The sequence below is a fragment of the Citrus sinensis genome, chromosome 5, assembly GCF_022201045.2.
Source record: "Citrus sinensis cultivar Valencia sweet orange chromosome 5, DVS_A1.0, whole genome shotgun sequence".
NCBI classification, from domain to species: Eukaryota; Viridiplantae; Streptophyta; class Magnoliopsida; order Sapindales; family Rutaceae; genus Citrus; species Citrus sinensis.
The window spans coordinates 24,407,510-24,426,872 of record NC_068560.1 but is presented as its reverse complement, the minus strand read 5'-3'; the positions used below and the strand labels follow the sequence as shown (position 1 = coordinate 24,426,872).

The 19,363-nt window shown below is 34.4% G+C and overlaps 3 protein-coding genes across 10 annotated transcripts in view; all 3 read left to right on the top strand.

The window, feature by feature from the left end:
* The first annotated feature begins 1,688 nt into the window (after positions 1-1,688).
* Positions 1,689-4,567, top strand: LOC107174522 (L10-interacting MYB domain-containing protein-like). Its single transcript, XM_052441272.1, has 3 exons — positions 1,689-1,893; positions 3,817-3,878; positions 3,971-4,567. Exons 1-3 carry the CDS (start codon positions 1,689-1,691, stop codon positions 4,565-4,567), a joined length of 864 nt encoding a protein of 287 aa, XP_052297232.1.
* A 560-nt stretch (positions 4,568-5,127) lies between these two features.
* On the top strand, positions 5,128-6,074 carry LOC127902363 (protein ALP1-like). The gene is made up of 2 exons (XM_052441271.1): positions 5,128-5,530; positions 5,614-6,074. Exons 1-2 carry the CDS (start codon positions 5,128-5,130, stop codon positions 6,072-6,074), a joined length of 864 nt encoding a protein of 287 aa, XP_052297231.1.
* A 399-nt stretch (positions 6,075-6,473) lies between these two features.
* LOC102616856 (disease resistance protein At4g27190-like) overlaps positions 6,474-19,363 on the top strand; it is a 118,469-nt gene continuing 105,579 nt past the window's right edge. For 2 of the 8 annotated variants that reach the window (XR_008055229.1, XR_008055228.1), the window contains exons 1-2: positions 6,475-9,331; positions 10,398-10,487. Coding sequence is in view for 2 of the 8 variants with exons in the window: in XM_052442529.1 (XP_052298489.1) it covers positions 6,935-9,331; positions 10,398-10,487; positions 11,196-11,636; positions 11,984-14,237; positions 14,337-14,341 (5,187 nt within the window). In the remaining 6 variants the exon portion in view is untranslated. Of the gene's footprint in view, positions 9,332-10,397; positions 10,488-11,195; positions 11,637-11,983; positions 14,238-14,336; positions 14,594-19,363 lie in introns of those variants that run through there. The other 6 variants (XM_052442529.1, XM_052442530.1, XR_008055232.1 and 3 more) reach the window with 6 other exon arrangements.

Here is a 19,363-nt window from a genome sequence, read left to right as displayed (position 1 = left end):
TCCTCATCTACACCTCTAGCAATGTAAATCTTCATTTGCTCAAAAATTTTATTGTTGGTAAAGCTTCTTAATTTGATTCCACCGACAATTTTTTTCTTCTGAAACTTCTTTAAATTCGACAATAAATTTTATCGTTGGTTAATCATTGTATATCCATCAACAAAAGAGCTTATATGAGACCTGTTTAATTACTTGAATTAGGTTAGTAATCTAATTATGAATGTAATTTTATTATTAGTTGCTCTTTCTTCAACATTTCACGCGTTTCGAATAATTTGTAACAATATATTTATAATTTAACGGCAAAAACGTACTGAAAAAAATTAAAAAGGCTGGGTTTCAAAATCATGACTAATAAAGGTTAGAAAAGGTGTTGAAGGAAAAAGGATAAGAGAAATTATGATATTTAGTTTACTAAGGGTATTTTTGGGTATTAATGTGTATTTATACAATAAAATTTTAGATTAATGATGTTTTTATCGAGTAAGTGGGTCTAATACATATTTTGATGTTCAAATATTTTTTTAGAATAATAATTTGGCCCTTCATATTTCAATGAATATACATGAGTTTAGTTTGCGTAACGGTCAACTAGCAGTCTTGGTGTTAGGATATAGTATTTACACATAGTCTCAAGTTGTTTTACAATAACTTCAAGGTGAGGTTATTTTAATTTAAAGTTTTGAATTAAAATCTTAATACAAATTTATAACCATTGATCTTATTAACTCGTGATAGTAGAGAAGGTGGATGAGTTGGCAACTTAAATAATAAAAGAATAATAAGCCTAGGGAAAAGATGAAATAAGAAAGCAAAGCAATGGTAAAGGCTCCATTTTTCACTTTTTTTCACTTCAAAATATCTACCATATCTATCTGGTTTATTTATCATCACATGGAAATCATCATTAAGGTAACAAAGGGTCATGCTCTCAGCAAGTGATCTCCCACCGTTTGGATATCTGTTCCCTAATACGACGGACAACGGTTAACCGGCTAAGATGATTAATTAATCAGCACTGATGTTTTGTCCCGGGTCAAACCCCGAAACGGCTGCAAAGGTCGTCGTTTCAGCTCTTGTTTTTTTTTTTTTTGTTCTGATTTGTTGTTAACGACCCCGTTTCTGTTAAACGACACCGCTTCTGATTTGTTGAGAATGAAGTCGTTTTGGTTAGGACACATCAGCTTCTTCTTCCTCTTCGTTTAACTCAGCTGCAGAAACCTTGCTTCTTCCTCTTCATTCCCTTAACCCACCTGTAGAACCCTTAGATTGAGATGAATAAATTTTCTACGCCCTGATCTTAAGCATGAGAATTTTACCGATGAAGAAGATGAACTCATTATCAAGCTTCATAGTTTGCTAGGAAACAAGTAATTAATCAAGCTTCTCCTCTCTTTTTTCTTTTTAAAATTTTTATTTGTTTAGGGGTGGGTTAATTTTAATTATTAGATCTAAAAAAAACTTTTTTTTTTTTTGGGTGGGGGGTGTTTTGAATTTGTGTAATGTGGTCGTTGATAGCTGGAAGATTACCAGGAAGCACAGGTAATAAAATAAAGAATTATTGGAATACACACATCAAGCAGAAGTTACTTAACCGTGGCCTTGACCCTCAAACTCACCGCCCTCTCAACCAAATTCATAACCATAGTAATTTCAACAAATACACTGTTAATAATAATGAAGAAATAATGCATAGCAGCACCCATTATCAAGAAAATCTCGACTTAGAGCTATCCATTGGACTTGCTTCTTCTGAATCTGCAGACTCAATACCACTGCAGCAACGACAACAGCCGCAGCAACAGAAGCAAGTTGTTGATTACAACAAATTTTTTGAAGTGAAGCAAGCAGTTTGTTTGTGTTGGCAACTGGGTTTTGGGAGAAGTGAACTGGGTAAGAATTGTACTCAAAATTCTAGTGTGGTGAAATGAAGAGGAAGAGAAAGCAGATGGGTTCTGGCGTTGCTTTTGCCTTAGTGTGACGGCGTCGTTTTACCGAGAATGAAAACAAAAACAAAATAATAGATGAAACGACATCATTTTAGAGCCCTTTCGGGATTTGACCCAAAGCAAACATCATTTTCCTTAATTAATTCCAAAAGACATCCGGCTAAGATGATTAATTAATTCCAAAAGACATAGAGGGGTCGCTTTTAGTTTTTAATCTCATCCTTGAGCCTGTTTGGTATGGCTTATTTAAGAGTTATAAGTGTTTATTTAATTCTATAAGCACTTTTTAAAATTTTTTTATAGTGTTTGGTTATTTTTTTAGTAGAGTTTTTTTAAATTAAATAAGCTAATTTATCTCTACTAATAAAAGCCCAAAATTTGAACTTTTGGGAATAGAGATTAAAGAGCTTTTCTAAAAAATATATAATATCAAAAATATCCTTGACATATTTCATTAATTACATAATACCTTTTGTATAAAATCTACCCAATAAAAATTATTACCGCTATATAAATATACTGTTGCCGCCACTTCACTTTATCTCTCTCTTTTACCGCCACTCCACTTTATCTCTCTCTCTCTTTTTTTGTTAATAACCGGCACTTGTGCAAACCAACAATTGAGAAAGCAAAGCCAAAGCCGTGAGAGAGGAGTGAGGCATGTCAGGTAATGTTTCCTGCTACTTTTTCTTTTTTGTCTTTATCATATTATTCTAATTTTTTTCTCCTTTGTCTTTGTCATGTACTTGATATGTATTTAAGGCTCGTGTTGTTAAAACAGAAAGAAAACTATAATATATTTACCTTAAACTAAGAATTAAGTTCATGGAAAGTCATCTATAATTATGAAGTAAGCCGGGATTTAACAATGAACTATCAATTTATTTACTCTAATCTATGACACATTAGACAACTCTAATTTTCTTTCTCGATTAATTGTAAGTCAAATCAAATTAAACCCTTTACACACCGGACACTAGCTAGTACCAATTTCATGCATTATCTCAAGAAGCTTCATATATATTATCGTTTCAATTAAAAAAAAATAAAAATGACCGATTGTATTTCAAAAATAAAAAAATGAGCACGGTACATGATTATTACGACTGCTATTATGATAAAATCAAATTAGTACTGCTACCAATGAATCTACCATAGTCTACCAATGAATCACCTGTTTCACATGAACACGCTTAAATATGTAATTATCTTTTCAAGCTTTGACTTAGTAGTATGATTTACAAATGAACTGCTGATCCCCATTCTAAATTGCCACTGTTTATCCTTTTTAATTATATTATTCAATATAAATTCACTAACATTTTTTAACTCCCCATTTTCAACCCGTATATTCTTTGTTCTGGAAACACTCCTGTCATACTTGCTACTCTTTTATCTTTTTTTTTATATTATATTATTCATTATAAATTAAATTATTGGCACCATTTGCTACTGTTTCATCTTTCTTTTTATTGTATTATTCAATAATGCATGCCAATTACTATTTTATATTTAAAATTCATTTCATCTTTTTTTTTTTGTATTTGTGCGTTATTTTTTTATATAATAATATTAGATATCCTTTGTCTAGAATGACAACTACTACAGAAGAAAAGAGAAAAAAATCAAAGGCAGATTGGAATGATGTTACCACTGATGCTTTTGTTAAGATCTGCGTGAATGAAACATTAGCTGGGAATCGACCAAATGGTCACTTTAATAAGATTGGATGGAAAAATCTTATTGCTAAGTTTTCATTCAATGATTGGTAGAGATTATGAACAAAAGCAATTGAAAAACAAGTGGGACATCCTAAAAAAAGATTGGCAACTTTGGACAAACTTGCTGAGAAATGAAACTGGTTTAGGATGGGATCCTGTAAAACAGACAATTACTGGTAGCGATGAATGGTGGGAGAGAAAATTGAAGGTGCAAATTTCTAACCTTTTTATTTTATAGTGTAATAGGAAATTATTTTGGGGGCAACTTAGATTAACATATAATCCTTTTGCATATTGTAGGAGATACCTGAAGCAATTAAATTTCGTTTTAAAGGCTTGAGAAATGCTGACCAACTAGAAATTTTATTCAAAGATGTTGCTGCTACAGGAGAAGGATCATGGGCGCCATCTATGGGTTTTGTACCAAATGATGGTGAGGGTGGACCATCTAATGATTATATTGGTGATGATAATAATATGTATTTTCAAGAGGAGAATGTCAATATTGAACTAAATAATTTTGACGGACTAGAGAATATTGAGACTGACATTGATAATGGTACTCCCATAGCATCTACACATGATAATGGAAGGAAAAGAAAATTACCAATTCGAAAGCGAGATGGAGCTGCAGTTAGATTTTCTAAACAATTGGATCGCTTATGTCAAGCAGTAGAGAGTAGACCATCTATAGCTATAAGAAATGGTGAAAATGGATGTAGCATTGTGGAAGTAATGGAAGTGCTACATAGTATGCCTGAGATTGAGATAAAAAGTGAGCTATATTTGAATGCCACTAAAATTTTTCTTAAGCAGGAGAATAGAGAGATGTTTGTTGCAATCAAGAATCGCGATGTTCAAATTGAGTGGTTGAAGTTCATGAAAGACTCTTTATAGTTCTATTTTATAGCTTGTTCTTATATTCAAGACTATTGTTTACTTTATCTTATTTTATTTATGCTCTTATATTAAGAATTTTGTTTTGAACCAATTGGAATATTTTTATTTTATTTTATTTTGAGCTACGTTAGATTTATTTTTATTTTTTCTTTTCTTTTCAAATAATGATGATTTTTATTATATATGTGTTTACAGATATGGAATTCTCAGAAAATGACAATGATAGCGAGCATAATTACATTGATGAAAGTGATGCTGAGTACAAATTATTACAAATGGTACAAACTGGAGTTGCATTGTATGTTAATCATTTTATGAAGCATAGTTTAAAGGAACCGTGCAGAACATCCCATCATTTAGGTCATTCTTTTGTACTAGAGGTGCTAAAAGGACATAAAGATAGATGTCACCAACAATTTAGAATGGAAAAACATGTATTTATAAAATTATGCCAAGTTTTGAGTGAATCATATGGTCTTAAAAGAGGCAAGAATGTATCTATAATTGAGTCAGTAGCTATGTTTTTTATTACATTTGGTCATGCATTTGGGAATAGAATGGCTCAAGAAAGATTTCAACATTCAGGTGAAACTATATCGAGGTGGTTTGGAATAGTGTTAGATGCTGTTTGTCATATGGCAATTGATTTTTTGAAACCATCTGACCCACAATTTAAAGAAATTCCCAAAAAAATTAGGAATGATGATCGATATTGGCCATATTTTAAAGATTGTATTGGGGCAATTGATGGGACACATATACCAGTCATAGTGCCTACATCGAAGCAAATACCGTATATTGGAAGAAAAGGGATTCCTACCCAAAATGTGATGGCCGCATGTGATTTTAATATGTGTTTTACATTTGCATGGGCTGGATGGGAAGGCACTGCCCATGATACTCGTATATTTTTAGAGGCCTTACGCAGAGAGAATTTGCACTTTCCTCATCCACCTACAGGTTAGTTATAATATATTATTTATGATACATTTCTATATAAGTTTGTTTAATTCTTTTTCAATTATAGAATTTCTATTTTGCAGGTAAGTATTACCTAGTTGATGCTGGATATCCTCACATGACAGGTTATTTAGGTCCTTATAAAGGTGAACGATATCATCTTCCAGATTTTCGACGTGGAAGTCAACCAAGAGGAAAAAAAGAAATATTTAATCATGCCCACTCTTCTTTGAGATGCACAATTGAGAGGACTTTTGGTGTTTGGAAAAATAGATGGAAAATTTTGCGACAAATGCCTAGTTTCCCTTTTAGTAAGCAAGTGAAAATTGTGATTGCTTCAATGGTTCTTCACAATTTTATAAGAAGATATGCAGATAATGACCAAGAGTTTCAACCTTTCGATAATGATGACGAATTGCTTCCAACAAGTGAAAGTGAGAATCAAAGGGAAGAGAACAATGAAGAACAAAGTACAAGTTCATTCAATGTACGTGACATGGACCAAGAACGTGAACAAATTGCGACACTTCTCATGTTCCGTTAACATTTTAGTTATATTATTGATTATCATTTTAATTTAGATAATATTATTTGTTTGGGAGAATATATCAATGATGTAATTTTTAATTTTGAAAATTAAAGAAATGATTGAACTGATTTTTTCTTATTAATTGATAGCTTGGATGCATTTTGTTACATATTATATAATTATGAATACATATCCTTTTTGGTAATTTAATTGCATAAAAGCACTTTTAGTTTTACAGAACCAAACAGTTTAATAGTTCAAAAATATTTTTTTTATTGACAACCAAACACCCAATAACTTTTTATCCAAAAACTCTATTGGTATAAACTCTACTCCTATAAACTCTATTGTTATAAGCTCTATTTAATAATGTACCAAACGGAGCCTTATTCTCCGTTGTCTGCCACAACAAGAAGTTAAAAGGAAGTTGTTAAAAAGAATACGACAAAGCTTTACTCTTCAGAGTTGAATCACTCCTCCATTATTGAGATCATTTTTTAATATCAGTCTTTCTTTGCATTCATTCCCAGTCAACAAAACAAACCCTTCCTTACTATTTTCATCCTTTGATCAGAAACACACTTGGCTTCTGTTTATTGTGTTCATTGTTGTTCTTGTATTCCGCTTTTGCCGTCAACTCTTTCGAATTTTCAATCTTCTGATCTCAACAATATTTGGCCTCTGTTTGTTGTAATCTTCAGTCTTGTTATCTGGTTTTGCTCTGTTCTATATCTAGTCTCTGTTCTTTGTATTTTCTTCTTACTCTGCCCCATCTTGTTGTAGTCACTGGTGTTTAATCACTTAGTTTGCTTCATTATTGGGTCAATTGTTTTTCAAAAATTCAGAAAAGGAGAGAGAGAGGAAAAGGACTGAAGATGGCTGAAATCATTCTTACTATTGTTGTAGAAGTTGTAAAGTGCTTGGCTCCTCCCGCATATCGCCAAATTAGCTATTTGCGTGAGAGCAAGTACATGAACAACTTACAGAATCTCAAGATTGAAGTTGACGATCTGAAGTCTGAGAGGGTGCGTACAGAGCACCAGGTTGATGAGGCTAAAAGAAAAGGAGAAGAGATTGAAGAGAACGTTGAGAATTGGCTTGCAACGGCAAATAATGTCATTGTTGAGGCAGTTAAGTTTACAGATGATGAAGCCATTGCAAATAAGCGTTGTTTCAAGGGGTTATGTCCTAATTTGAAGACCCGCCGTCGACTTAGCAAGGAAGTAGAGAGGCAGAAGGAGGCTGTTGTCAAAGTCCGAGAAGCTCGAAGATTTGATAGAATTTCCTACTGTACTGCTCCAGAGGATATACGGCTTATCTCTAACAAAGATTACGAGCCCTTTGAATCAAGAATGTTCACTTTGAGGAATATACTCAGTGCACTAGAAGATCCCGATGTCAATATGCTTGGGATTTATGGGATGGGCGGCATCGGAAAGACGATGCTGGCGGAAGAAATTGCTAGGAAAGTCAAGAGCGACAAACTCTTTGATCAGGTGGTTTTTGTTGAGGTGTCCCAGAATCAAGACATACGAAAGATTCAAGGAGAAATCGGAGATAAACTTGGCCTGAAGTTTCATGAGGAGAGTGAATCAGGAAGGGCGAACAGATTATTTACACGTATAAAAGCAGAGAAGAAGATCCTGATAATTCTAGACAACATTTGGGAAAATCTTGATTGGCGGGTTGTCGGAATTCCACATCGAGATGGTCATAAAGGTTGTAAAGTACTGTTGACGGCCAGAAGTCAAGATGTATTGTCTGGGAAGATGGATTCTCGACCAAATTTCTCAATTGGTGTTCTAAACGAAGAAGAAGCTTGGAGTCTATTCAAGAAGATGGCAGGTGATTATATTGAAGATAGTGAATTCCAATCGATAGCAAGGGATGTGGCAAAGGAATGTGCAGGTTTGCCTGTTTCCATTGTGACGATAGCGAGGGCATTAAGGAACAAGAGATTATTTGAATGGAAGGATGCGTTGGAACAACTAAGAAGGCCATCCTCAACGAATTTCAAAGACATACAGCCAACTGCATATAAAGCAATAGAGTTGAGTTACAACAAATTAGAAGGGGAGGAGCTCAAGAACATCTTTTTGCTAATAGGATATACAGCCATATCATCCATTGATGCCTTGTTAATGTGTGGTATGGGATTGGGTTTATTTCAAGGTGTCAATAAGATGGAAGTAGCACGAGCTCGAGTACTGACATTGGTGCACAAACTCAAAGCTTCTTGCATGTTGCTAGACCATATAAGCAAGAAGGAAGAGTTCTTTTCCATGCATGATGTCGTCCGCGATGTTGCCATATCAATTGCATCTAGAGAGCAAAATGCGTTGACGGCGACAAATGAGCAGGTTGATGGTTTCAGGGAATGGTCAGACGAAAGTGCAGTAAAGCGTTACACTTCGATCGTCTTACATGATGTCAGGACTAATGTGCTTCCAGAAGTAGTGGAATGTCCTCAACTCAAACTTCTTTTTATAAGTGCGGATAAGGAATCTTCATCATTAACCATTCCAAACAATTTTTTCAAGAGGATGATACAGGTCAGAGTTATAAACTTGACTTACATGAATCTACTGTCACTGCCTTCAACACTTGGTTTTCTGTTAAACCTTCGAGCACTGAGTTTGTGTTATTGCAAATTGCTAGATATAAGTGTTATAGGAGGCTTGAAGAAACTAGAAATCCTTTGTTTAAGAGGCTCTGACATTAAGCAGCTGCCAACAGAAGTAGGTCAATTGACTTGGCTAACCTTGCTTGATTTGAGAGAATGTAGGAAACTAGAAGTTATCCCACCAAATTTTTTATCAAGTTTATCCCATTTAGAAGAACTATACATAAGTTGTAGAAGCTTTCAAAAATGGGAGGTGGAGGTGGAAGGGGTTAAGAATGCTAGCGTTGAGGAGTTGAAGCATTTGCCTAACTTGACCTCTTTAGAATTAGACATCCATGATGTCAACACTCTGCCCAGAGGCTTGTTCTTGGAGAAGCTGGAAAAGTACAGAATACGTATTGGAGATTGGTATTGGGAGAGCACCGACATTTGGCGTAGAGAATTCAGACTCAGGCTGAACAACAAGATTTGCTTGAAGGATTGGCTGATCGTGCAACTGCAGGGAATTGAAGACCTTGAATTACGTGAATTGCAAGAGCAAGATGTCAATTATTTTGCTAATGAATTAGCCAAAGTGGGTTCTTCAGAACTCAAGTTTCTCAGGATCCATGGTTGCAGCGACGCCCTCAATCCGCCGGCAGAGTCAAAGGTATGATAATTCCTAATTGAAATAATTGGTATGAAGGAATTTTTCACTTGGGATCTAATATTCAAAATAATATAATAATAACATCAAGTACTTTTTTACTGTAATCATAAAATTTACTTATAATAGCTTAATAACTTTTTACTATTCCCCAACAACAAAATCTTGTTGACATCAGACTTGGATGACATAAAATAAACCTTTAATAAAGAAGCTCAAATAAAATCGTAATTGTACTTTATTCTATGTGTAGAGTTCTCAAATTTAGATCGGTAATTTTATTTTAAATTAAAACTTTGGTCATTCTTTCCTAGCTTAATTGATCTAACCCTTGAATTTAAACCATTTTTCAGACCTTAAATCGTGTCCAAATATCATAAGACATGTATGTAGCATCATAGAAATGTTTCAATTCGGAATTTTAAAGTGCGGGAACGTCCGAGAAAATGCATAAACCATGCGGTTTAAACATTTCAAGTTGTAAGCCTTTAAAACCCCGTGAATTTAAAGTTTTCTTTTCCCACACTTTAAGATCTTAGACCAGAAAACTACTATGTAGCATCATATTTATAAAAATTATGACATCGTTTTGTCAGATTATAAGTTACAATAAAAATAGAAGTTTCTTGTGCATCAAAGTTAATTTTTAAAAATCATCAAATGTTATGTTCATGCTCATTTCCAAAGTAACCAATTTTGCTAAGTCTTTAATGTTTGCAACTAAATTAATATTTAAATCTTTTAGCTTCAGGATAAAACCACAAATATATATATATATATATATAATTAATTGTCTTATATTTTCCGTACTCTTAGAATAATCATATTAAGAGAATATTCATTGTTTATCTAATCTAAATAGGTAACAAGTTTAATTTTTTATATTAACTCTGTTATTATTATTATGTTTTCTATCGAAATCTCAAACATGCAATCCAAAATATCGAATTTCGATCTAGTACCAAATTAAGTTGTACTAATTTTTAAAGGTCTTGTGTCACGTTGTATTAAAGATTGTGCTCACAATTAAATTTATACTCTAAAATCAAGACGCCTTCAATGATGACAGAGACAGGAGGAATCAACAAATGATATGCAGTCGAATGAAATCATTTTGGAGGACAATGTTAATATTTCTAATACACTTTTCATTGAGAAGGTTGGTTACTAATAACCCAATGGCCTTTTTAATTCTCTGATTTTTGCTTTTTCATCCTTCGATATTCTTGTTTTTTTGCAGATATAATTATATGATTTTTAATATCAACTGTTGTAGGTGTAACAAATACATTCTCAGAGAAAATAATTGGTACTCTTGACAAACTAAATGAATTGATAATAATAATAATAATGATGATGATGATCATAATAATAATAATAATGATAATAATAATAATAAAATAATAATAATAATAATAATAATAAACCTATGTATTAGGGAATACCAAATATGTTGCAAGGAAAATGTTATTTTGACCTAAAAAAGTGGGTTTTTAAATTTTGACAAAAGCATGAAAATACTAAAATGTCTTGACAAAAAACAAGTTGATTGATAACTACCCAGATATTGACAATCTTTTTTTGTTTTTGTGAAAATTTTGTAACTCAATTTTTTGTCAATATAGCATTGTTGATCTTGTAATTCCTAATAATGAAAATGTATTTTGACTGATAAACTGATTAGCATTTATGACTTCACATTTTCTTGAATATACATCTTTAGAGTACCTATCAAATTAGTGAGGAATAATTTGGAAAATTCGATTGATGCTTGTTTGTATGAAAGACTGAAGAGAACTGTAACATGACAGAGATTAATTTTATTGATTTGTCCGTCACGCAAGAAGTTAATTTTTTGATCGATCAGGTTGCGTTACCAAAGTTGGAGAAGTTGGAGTTGCGTTCAATAAATATTGAGAGAATTTGGCAAAACCAAGTTGCAGCCATGACTTGTGGTATTCAGAATTTAACGCACTTGACCTTTTACAACTGTATGAATTTAAGATGTCTATTTTCATCTTCTACGGTTAGCAATAGCAGCTTTGTTCGACTTCAATACATTGAGATAGAAAAATGTCATGTCTTGGAAGAGTTAATAGTCATGGACAACCAAGAAGAAGATAGGAATAATATTGTAATATTTCCTCGGTTACAATATCTAAAGATGTATGATCTTGAAAAACTCACAAGCTTCAGCACAGGAGATGTACATATGCTTGAATTTCCATCCTTGAAAGAATTATGGATATCTCGATGTCCTGGATTCATGGTGAAATTTAAAAGAACTACTAATGACTTGACAAAAAAGGTACGCACATGAAATTTAAAATTAATTTTTCAACTCTTGTATGTACTTTCTGCATGTTAGGTGTATTATTATTATTTTCTAAAAGGTTAAAATTTATTGGATAAACATATTGTATTAAGTAGGTAAATGAAATTTAAAATTAATTTTTCAATTCTTGTATATACTTTCTGCATGTTAGGTGTATTATTAGATGGACATATTGTGTTAGCTAGTGGTAGCTTCTAATTCTTTTCTATTTTGTTAAATTTCCTCCAAAAAGCACCGTACTAATTTTGTGAAATTGTTAGAAAGGACATCAACTTATCCATTTTGCATTTTTTTTTTGTTTGTTCTGATTGATCATCCAGGTGTTCCCCAATTTGGAAGAGTTGATAGTGGATGCAAAGTATATAACAACAAATAAATTTCTATTTTCAAAAGACTTGCTCTGCAAACTTAAATGCCTTGATGTTGAGTTTGTTGATGAGTTGACTACTATTTTATCACTTGATGATTTCCTCCAGAGATTTCACACCCTGAAAGTTCTCCAAATAGAGGGATATAATTATTGGTTGCCAAAAGAAAAGGTTGAAAATGGGGTGGAGGTAATTATAAGAGAAGCTTACAACTGTTATGACATGAAGTACATCTTGAAACATGAGTCCTCCTCTATTATGGACAATTTGGTTATTCTACGTGTGTCGTCGTGTCACCATTTGATCAATCTAGTGCCATCCTCGACATCCTTTCAGAATCTTACAACTTTGGAGATATCACATTGCAACGGATTGAAAAACGTATTAACATTCTTAATTGCAAAGACTCTGGTGCGACTCAGAGAAATGAAGATAGAATCATGTGCTATGATAACAGAAATAGTACTGGCAGATGATGACGATGATCATGATGCAGCGAAAGATGAGGTTATTGCTTTCAGCAAATTGAACGAGTTGAGGCTTTTAAATTTAGAAAGTCTGAGAAGCTTCTACTCTGGATATTGTGCCTTGAATTTTCCATCTTTGGAAAGATTACTGGTGGATGATTGCACCAATATGGAAATTTTCTCTAGAGGAGAATTAAGCACACCCATGTTACACAAAGTGCAGCTGAATATGTGGGATGAAGCATGTTGGGCTTGGAAGGAGGGCTTAAATACAACCATAGAACAGGTAAATCTTAAAAAGGAAAGCTTCCTCAAGAAGCGTCGTGGAGCTCCTCCATCCCAACAATTTCTTTCCTTCGCTTCTGCCCCCAATCTCAATCTCCAAACTAGCTTGGAAATTTTGCCCGCGATGGTTGCTGGCGTTTGGTCAGATGACAACAACATGCAGCTGGAAGCAACTACTCATATCCGAAAACTGCTTTCAAATGCGAGGAGTGCACCAACTGAGGAAGTCATACCATTTGGCGTTGTCCCGCGCTTTGTTGAGTTTCTTATGAGGGAAGACTATCCGCAACTTCAGTTTGAGGCTGCTTGGGCTCTTAAAAACATTGTTTCTGGAACTTCGGAGGACACGAAGGTGGTGATTGACCACGGTGCTGTTCCAATATTTGTGAAACTACTTGCTTCTCCAAGTGATGATATCCGGGAGCAGGCTGTTTGCGCATTGGGAAATGTTGCTGCTGACTCAGCTAGATGCCGTGATCTTGTGCTTAGTGAAGAAGCTCTAATTCCATTGCTAACACAGTTAAATAAGCATGCAAAGCTTTCAATGCTACGCATAGCCACATGGACGTTGTCTAATTTCTGCGCGGGCAAGCCAAAGCCAATATTTGATCAGGTGAGACCAGCGCTTCCCGCGCTTGCGCAACTTGTTCATTCAAATGATAAAGAGGTCATGACCGATGCCTGCCGGGCACTCTTCTATCTCTCTGAGGGTACGAATGACGAAATTCAAGCTGTGATTGAGGCAGGTGTCTGTCCACGACTTGTTGAGCTCCTTGGTCATCCATCACCCTCAGTGCTTACTCGTGCCCTGCAGACTGTTGTAAATATTGCGGCGGGAGATGATTTCCAGACTCAGTGTATAATTAACTGTGGTGCACTGCCGTACCTTTTGGGCCTGTTGATCCATAATCATAAAAAGAGCATTAAGACGGATGCATGCTGGACTATTTCAAATATTACAGCTGGAAACAGTGAACATATTCAGGCGGTAATTGATGCTGGCTTAATTGGTCCCCTTGTCAATCTGCTTCAAAATGCTGAATTTGATATAAAGAACTGGGCTGCACGGGCAATTTCGAATGCCACCTTTGGTGGCACTCATGAGCAAATCAAATACCTCGTGAGAGAGGGGTGTATTAAACCGTTGTGTGATCTCCTTCTATGCGCTGATCCAGAGATCGTTACTGTTTTCTTAAAAGGATTAGAGAAAATTTTGAAGGTCGGGGAAGCTGAAAAGAATATGGACATAGCCATTGGAGATGTTAATCAATATGCCCAGTTGGTTGAAGAGGCTGAGGGATTAGAAAAGATAGAAAATCTGCGAAGTCATGACAACGACGAGATCCATGAGAAGTCAGTAAAGATTCTCGAGACATACTGGTGTGGCCGTGTGGCTGGTCCTCAGCCAGGGAATGAGGGGGAAGATGCACTGGGCAGTAATGTGATAACCGATGGTAAGGTCTATTAATTATTATTATTTTTATTACTTCGAATCTGCTTTCAGATTTTAAAACAATGCTCATGATCTTGTTTCTTTTACTTGATGATTTCAGGTTGAATGGTGGAACAGTCCTTTATCCATGTCGTTGCAGGATATACGGTAGCCAGATTCATTTCTTAGCATTAATTGTGTTACCAAATTTCAATTTCTAGGCACCCCCAAAGACTTCTCAAGTACCTTATTTTAGTTAATTAATTAAAGACGAATGTGTGAATCAATAATCATGCTTGTGTGTGCGTGCCAAGCATGATTATTATATGATGAAATAATATTTTCGGACTTTAAGAGAGTCCAAGATTTTGAAATGGATAATTTCTCATATATGATGTTACTTGTAAAATAATTATTTTTATTTTTATTTTCTAGATACATTAGTCTTTTTTATTTTAAATGAACCAATTTACGACTAAGGTCTAATCTAAAAGGTTACTGAAAAAATTAAAAACTTATTCCTTTATTAACTATTAAAAAATATCTGTTTTTTTCCCAAAAAAAAAAATTGGGCTTGAAGTAGATCAATCATGTTATAGACTTAGATATCTAAGTTTATGGTTCTAAAGTTGATATAAGAGGTTTTGAGTTCTAACGACGTTGATTAATAATAATAGATTTGGTTGGGAAAAAAAAATCTCATACTCAATAGATTGTCTTTGCACATTTCCAAATAATGAAAGCGAAATGCCAAAGACATGAATAATCCCAGGCCACAGTTTTTATCTTATTTACTTTTTTTTTTCTTTTACATTTACTTTTGACAAAAAGATTCAGATTGAGCTTGCATGTTTGAAAATCAGGTGGTGACCGTTTAAAGTTGGATTGCTCTTCAATGATCTGTTTGATTGTTTTCTTAGATTGAATTAGGGTTTATACATATTGTGTTCATTCTTGAGTGCAAGTTCTTGGTCTTGGGGGTTCCATTTGTGTGTATGATCAATTGGATTTTGAAACCCAGCAGGGTCGTTTATGTTTTTTTGGGTTTTTTTTTAAAAGAATATGAGTGTTCCTTATGTCAGAGTTGCTTACCTCAATCACTCGATGAAATGGCCAAAATATTGTACGCGGAATGCGGAATCAAGCGCACTGAATAATCACAGAAAAATAAAGGACACAAGAATTTACGTGGTTCGGCAATATGCCTACGTCCACGAGAGCAAGAGAAAATAATTGTATTATTAACAATTATTTGAGTAAAGAAATCTCATTTTCCCATAACCCAAATACACCCAGTACTCTCTCACACACTCTCCAATTGTTCACACTCTCAAAACTCTCAAAAGCTTAGAAACTTATAAGCTTAACAAATTTAGGGATGCTCTCAAGTTTTTGGGATGCAATTTGCTCTCTGAATGAAGCTCTATTTTATAGTTGAGCTTCACTGCAAAAAGTCTTAAAGTAGTTGGCAAAAGTCTTGGCAAATTTGGTGCCGACTTGAAAAACAAAAGAAATGCATGCATGTGGCTCACCTTTTCTTTTTCAACCAATTTGAATAAACTCACCAAAAATCTATGACTTTTCAACAATTCTCCACTCCGGCGAAGATTTGTTCAAATCTGAGCCGACTACCAATAAACCATCATCCTCAAAGTGATCCTTCAATAAGGATCCAAAATGGCTGTGTCGCTTCAACTTGGTACTCCCAAAGCAACATTGTGTAGAGCACTTTCATGAGAAGCAATTTATCCACTTTATTTTCTGCTTCTCTCGCCCAACATGGAGCTATGCAAAATTAATGTTGAAAAGATTTGGGATAATCAACTTCCAGATATGTTTTCTCGTTTTCAAAGTCTAACACGATTGATTCAAAAATTGGCATCCTTTGATCTCCATTCTTGTTATTTAGAATTGCTCTGCTCCCTATCTAACTGTCCTGTTGTTGTCCCTGTTTTGTTCTGCTCTGTACCCACTCTTGTAATTTCTTTTGATTGTTGTAGTCACTTCACTTGTGTTTAATCTCTCAGTATCTGTTTGCTCCATAACTCGTCAATTGATCAATCATGTTATACATTTCTGCGGAGGATAAAACCATACAACAGTAGTCTCAAATTTTCAACAGTAGTTCATTATGATATAATGAATGGAAAAGATATAGTTTATGGTGTTTTTTTTTTCCCCTTCAAGTTGGAATGATAGTTGCTGTTGATGAATCAATATTCAAGACCAGAACCAATACGCTGTGTTTGGGAGTGTCCCACTTTTGGAATTCCTCATTTGGGTCCTCACGTGCTTGCATTACCTGCATCACGTATTCTGACCAAGTCAAAGGTCAGTTAAGTTCTTTACAAAGGGGCGGGAAACAGCAGTCTTGCTGCTTCCCTGACTTTAACCAAAAAGTATATGTTTGATACATCTCGTGTTTAGTCATGGTCAAGATTAAATTTTAAATTTTGATATTGACAGTCACCCTAACTCTTTTCACTTTATTTATAATTAAGCTAATTTTTTAATTAGATTTAAAAAAATAGTTCAACTCATTATATTACCGTGAAGGGTGTGGTTTTTTGCACTTTATCATATACTCTGTTGCTTTGTATATCCTTCCAAGTACCAAAATAAATCTTAGCTAAATGCTTTACTTTTATTAAAAAAAAAACATTTTTACCTCGGTATAGTTCCTTCATTGTTGTACATTATTTTCGTATGAATATTGATAATTAGTATAATAATTAGTACAAAATCTATAAGAGACCAAAAACAATTTGTCTTATCATTTAAATTTCTTTTGTTTTGTAGTAAATTTTTTTTATCCAGTAGTAATGGTGTACTAAGTACTAACGGCAATATTAATCGTAGTAAGTATATCATTACTGTTTTTTTTATTGGCTTAGCGATTATCTCTATTTTTGTAACACATATATAACAAAACAAATGCAATAACATATTTTGTACTTTGTCGTTGATTTGATTAATCGTGTAGAAAACTAGCAATTCGTGCCACAAAAGGTTCGAATGCCTTGGAATTTGTTGAACGTATCAATAAAAACTAATTTCATCTTTGAAGAATTGTCTTAAATCTTAAAAGAAAAAAAATACATTAACTTTCTTTGGCTAATTATGATTTTTGCAAACATTAATTTGCTTCTGTAGAAGTGAATGTTCATCAATTTTTTTGGCAAGTATGATTGACCATTTATGCGTACCAAGTATTTGGTGAAATGCTCGCAAGAAATTAAACACTGTTGTAGCATTGCTTCATCTTCCACGTTAACTTTGTAAAAAATGTGGGCTTTATTCTTTCTAGAAGAGATGAAATTCTAGAAGAGATGGATTTGCACGGTCAAAAAGAAAGAAAAAAGAAAAATTGAATTTGGTTGCAGCAAAGTTTGAAGGAAGCAAACAACTTTGACAAGGAAGAAGAAAAAGGAAGAGTTGAAGAAGATAATGGCGGTGGAAAATATAATAATATTTTAATAGTCAATTTGGGCTATAAAAAGGGGTGCTGCTCATTTGGTTTGTGCATCCAGTTTTGTGAAGAAACAAAGTTGAGAGCTTGAGTAATTTTAAGGAATTAAAATTATAAAGTTCTTGAGGGTGAGAGAAAATTATTTCTGAGAGTGTGGTTGTAATAATTTTCTACATAGTGAATATTTTTCTCTGGTTGTCTTTTTGACAGCGGCCGTGGTTTTTCTCTGGATTTGGAGTTTTCCACGTAAATCTTGTGTTGTGGGATTGATATTATTTTTCATTTAATTTTTCTTGTTAATTTGTTACTTGACAAATTGCTTGGAGAGATCCTGGGAGGAAGCTCAATTTCCTAACAGTGGTATCAGAGCCATTGATTTAAGTTTTGGTGTCGGGCACTGTTCACGTATACGGTACTGTTCACGTATATGGTACTATTCACGTGAAGCAGTGGGAGCCAATCCAAACAGTCCGTGGTGAAGAGTAAAAGCTGATCTGCAAAGCAAATATGTCAGGATTGAAATTTTCAAGTCCGGTGAAATTTAAAATAGAAAAATTCGATGGGAGAATTAACTTTGGCTTGTGGCAAGTTCAAGTCAAAGATGTGTTGATTCAATCTGGGTTACACAAGGCATTGAAGGGGAAGCCATCCCCTGCTTCCAGTAGTGGCTCTGGAAAAGCTAGTATAAGTGATGAAGATTGGGAAGAATTAGATGATAGAGCTGCAAGTGCCATACGACTATGTCTAGCAAAGAATGTTCTTGCAAATGTAGGAAAAATTCCTACAGCGAAAGAACTTTGGGAGAAGCTAGAAAAGTTGTATCAGACAAAGAGCATCTCAAATCGATTGTACCTGAAGGAGCGATTTCACACACTGTGAATGGCTGAAGGTACAAAAATTTCCAATCACCTCAGTGTTCTCAATGGTATTGTGTCAGAACTAGAAGCCATTGGAGTTAAAATTGAAGATGAGGACAAGGCGCTTAGGTTACTATGGTCACTTCCAACTTCCTACTAACACTTGTTACCTACTTTGATGTACGGGAAGGAGACAGTAGATCTTGAAGAAGTTACTAGTACTTTACTCTCAGAAGAAAGAAGACTGGGTGGTGAAAGTACTAAAATTACAGATGTCTCGACTTTGGTAGTTGTAGGCAATTGACAGAAAGATAAATCTAAGAAGAAAGGAGTCTGCTGGGGGTGTGGACAATCGGGGCACTTAAAAAGAGATTGTCATAGTAGAAATGGAGCAGGATCGGCAAGTGGCTCCAGATCAGACACTGATAGTATTGCTAGTGGTAAGTCTCTCATCATCGTGGGAGACGATGATCCCTTGTAAAATGGATGATGATGACATCCTCATGGTATACCGCTAGTACCATGAAAGGGGATATGTTACTACTAGCGGGTCCACAAGATTTACACACAAGGCATGGTTGGCATTGATGCAGGGTGTGTGGTGGAATTTATGTCGATGGCTGACAAACTTCCAGGAAGGCCAACATGGAAGTTGCACCATAAATTTCAGCAGGATATTTCGACATGTGCCAATGTAAAATTCTTAGAATTGGTAATTAATTCTAAGTGGTATATTCTTTATGGTGGAGTATGATAATTCTCTATGACGAGGATTATGACTTAGGTGAAAACAGTAAGGACGGTGTGGAGATTGATAGGTTC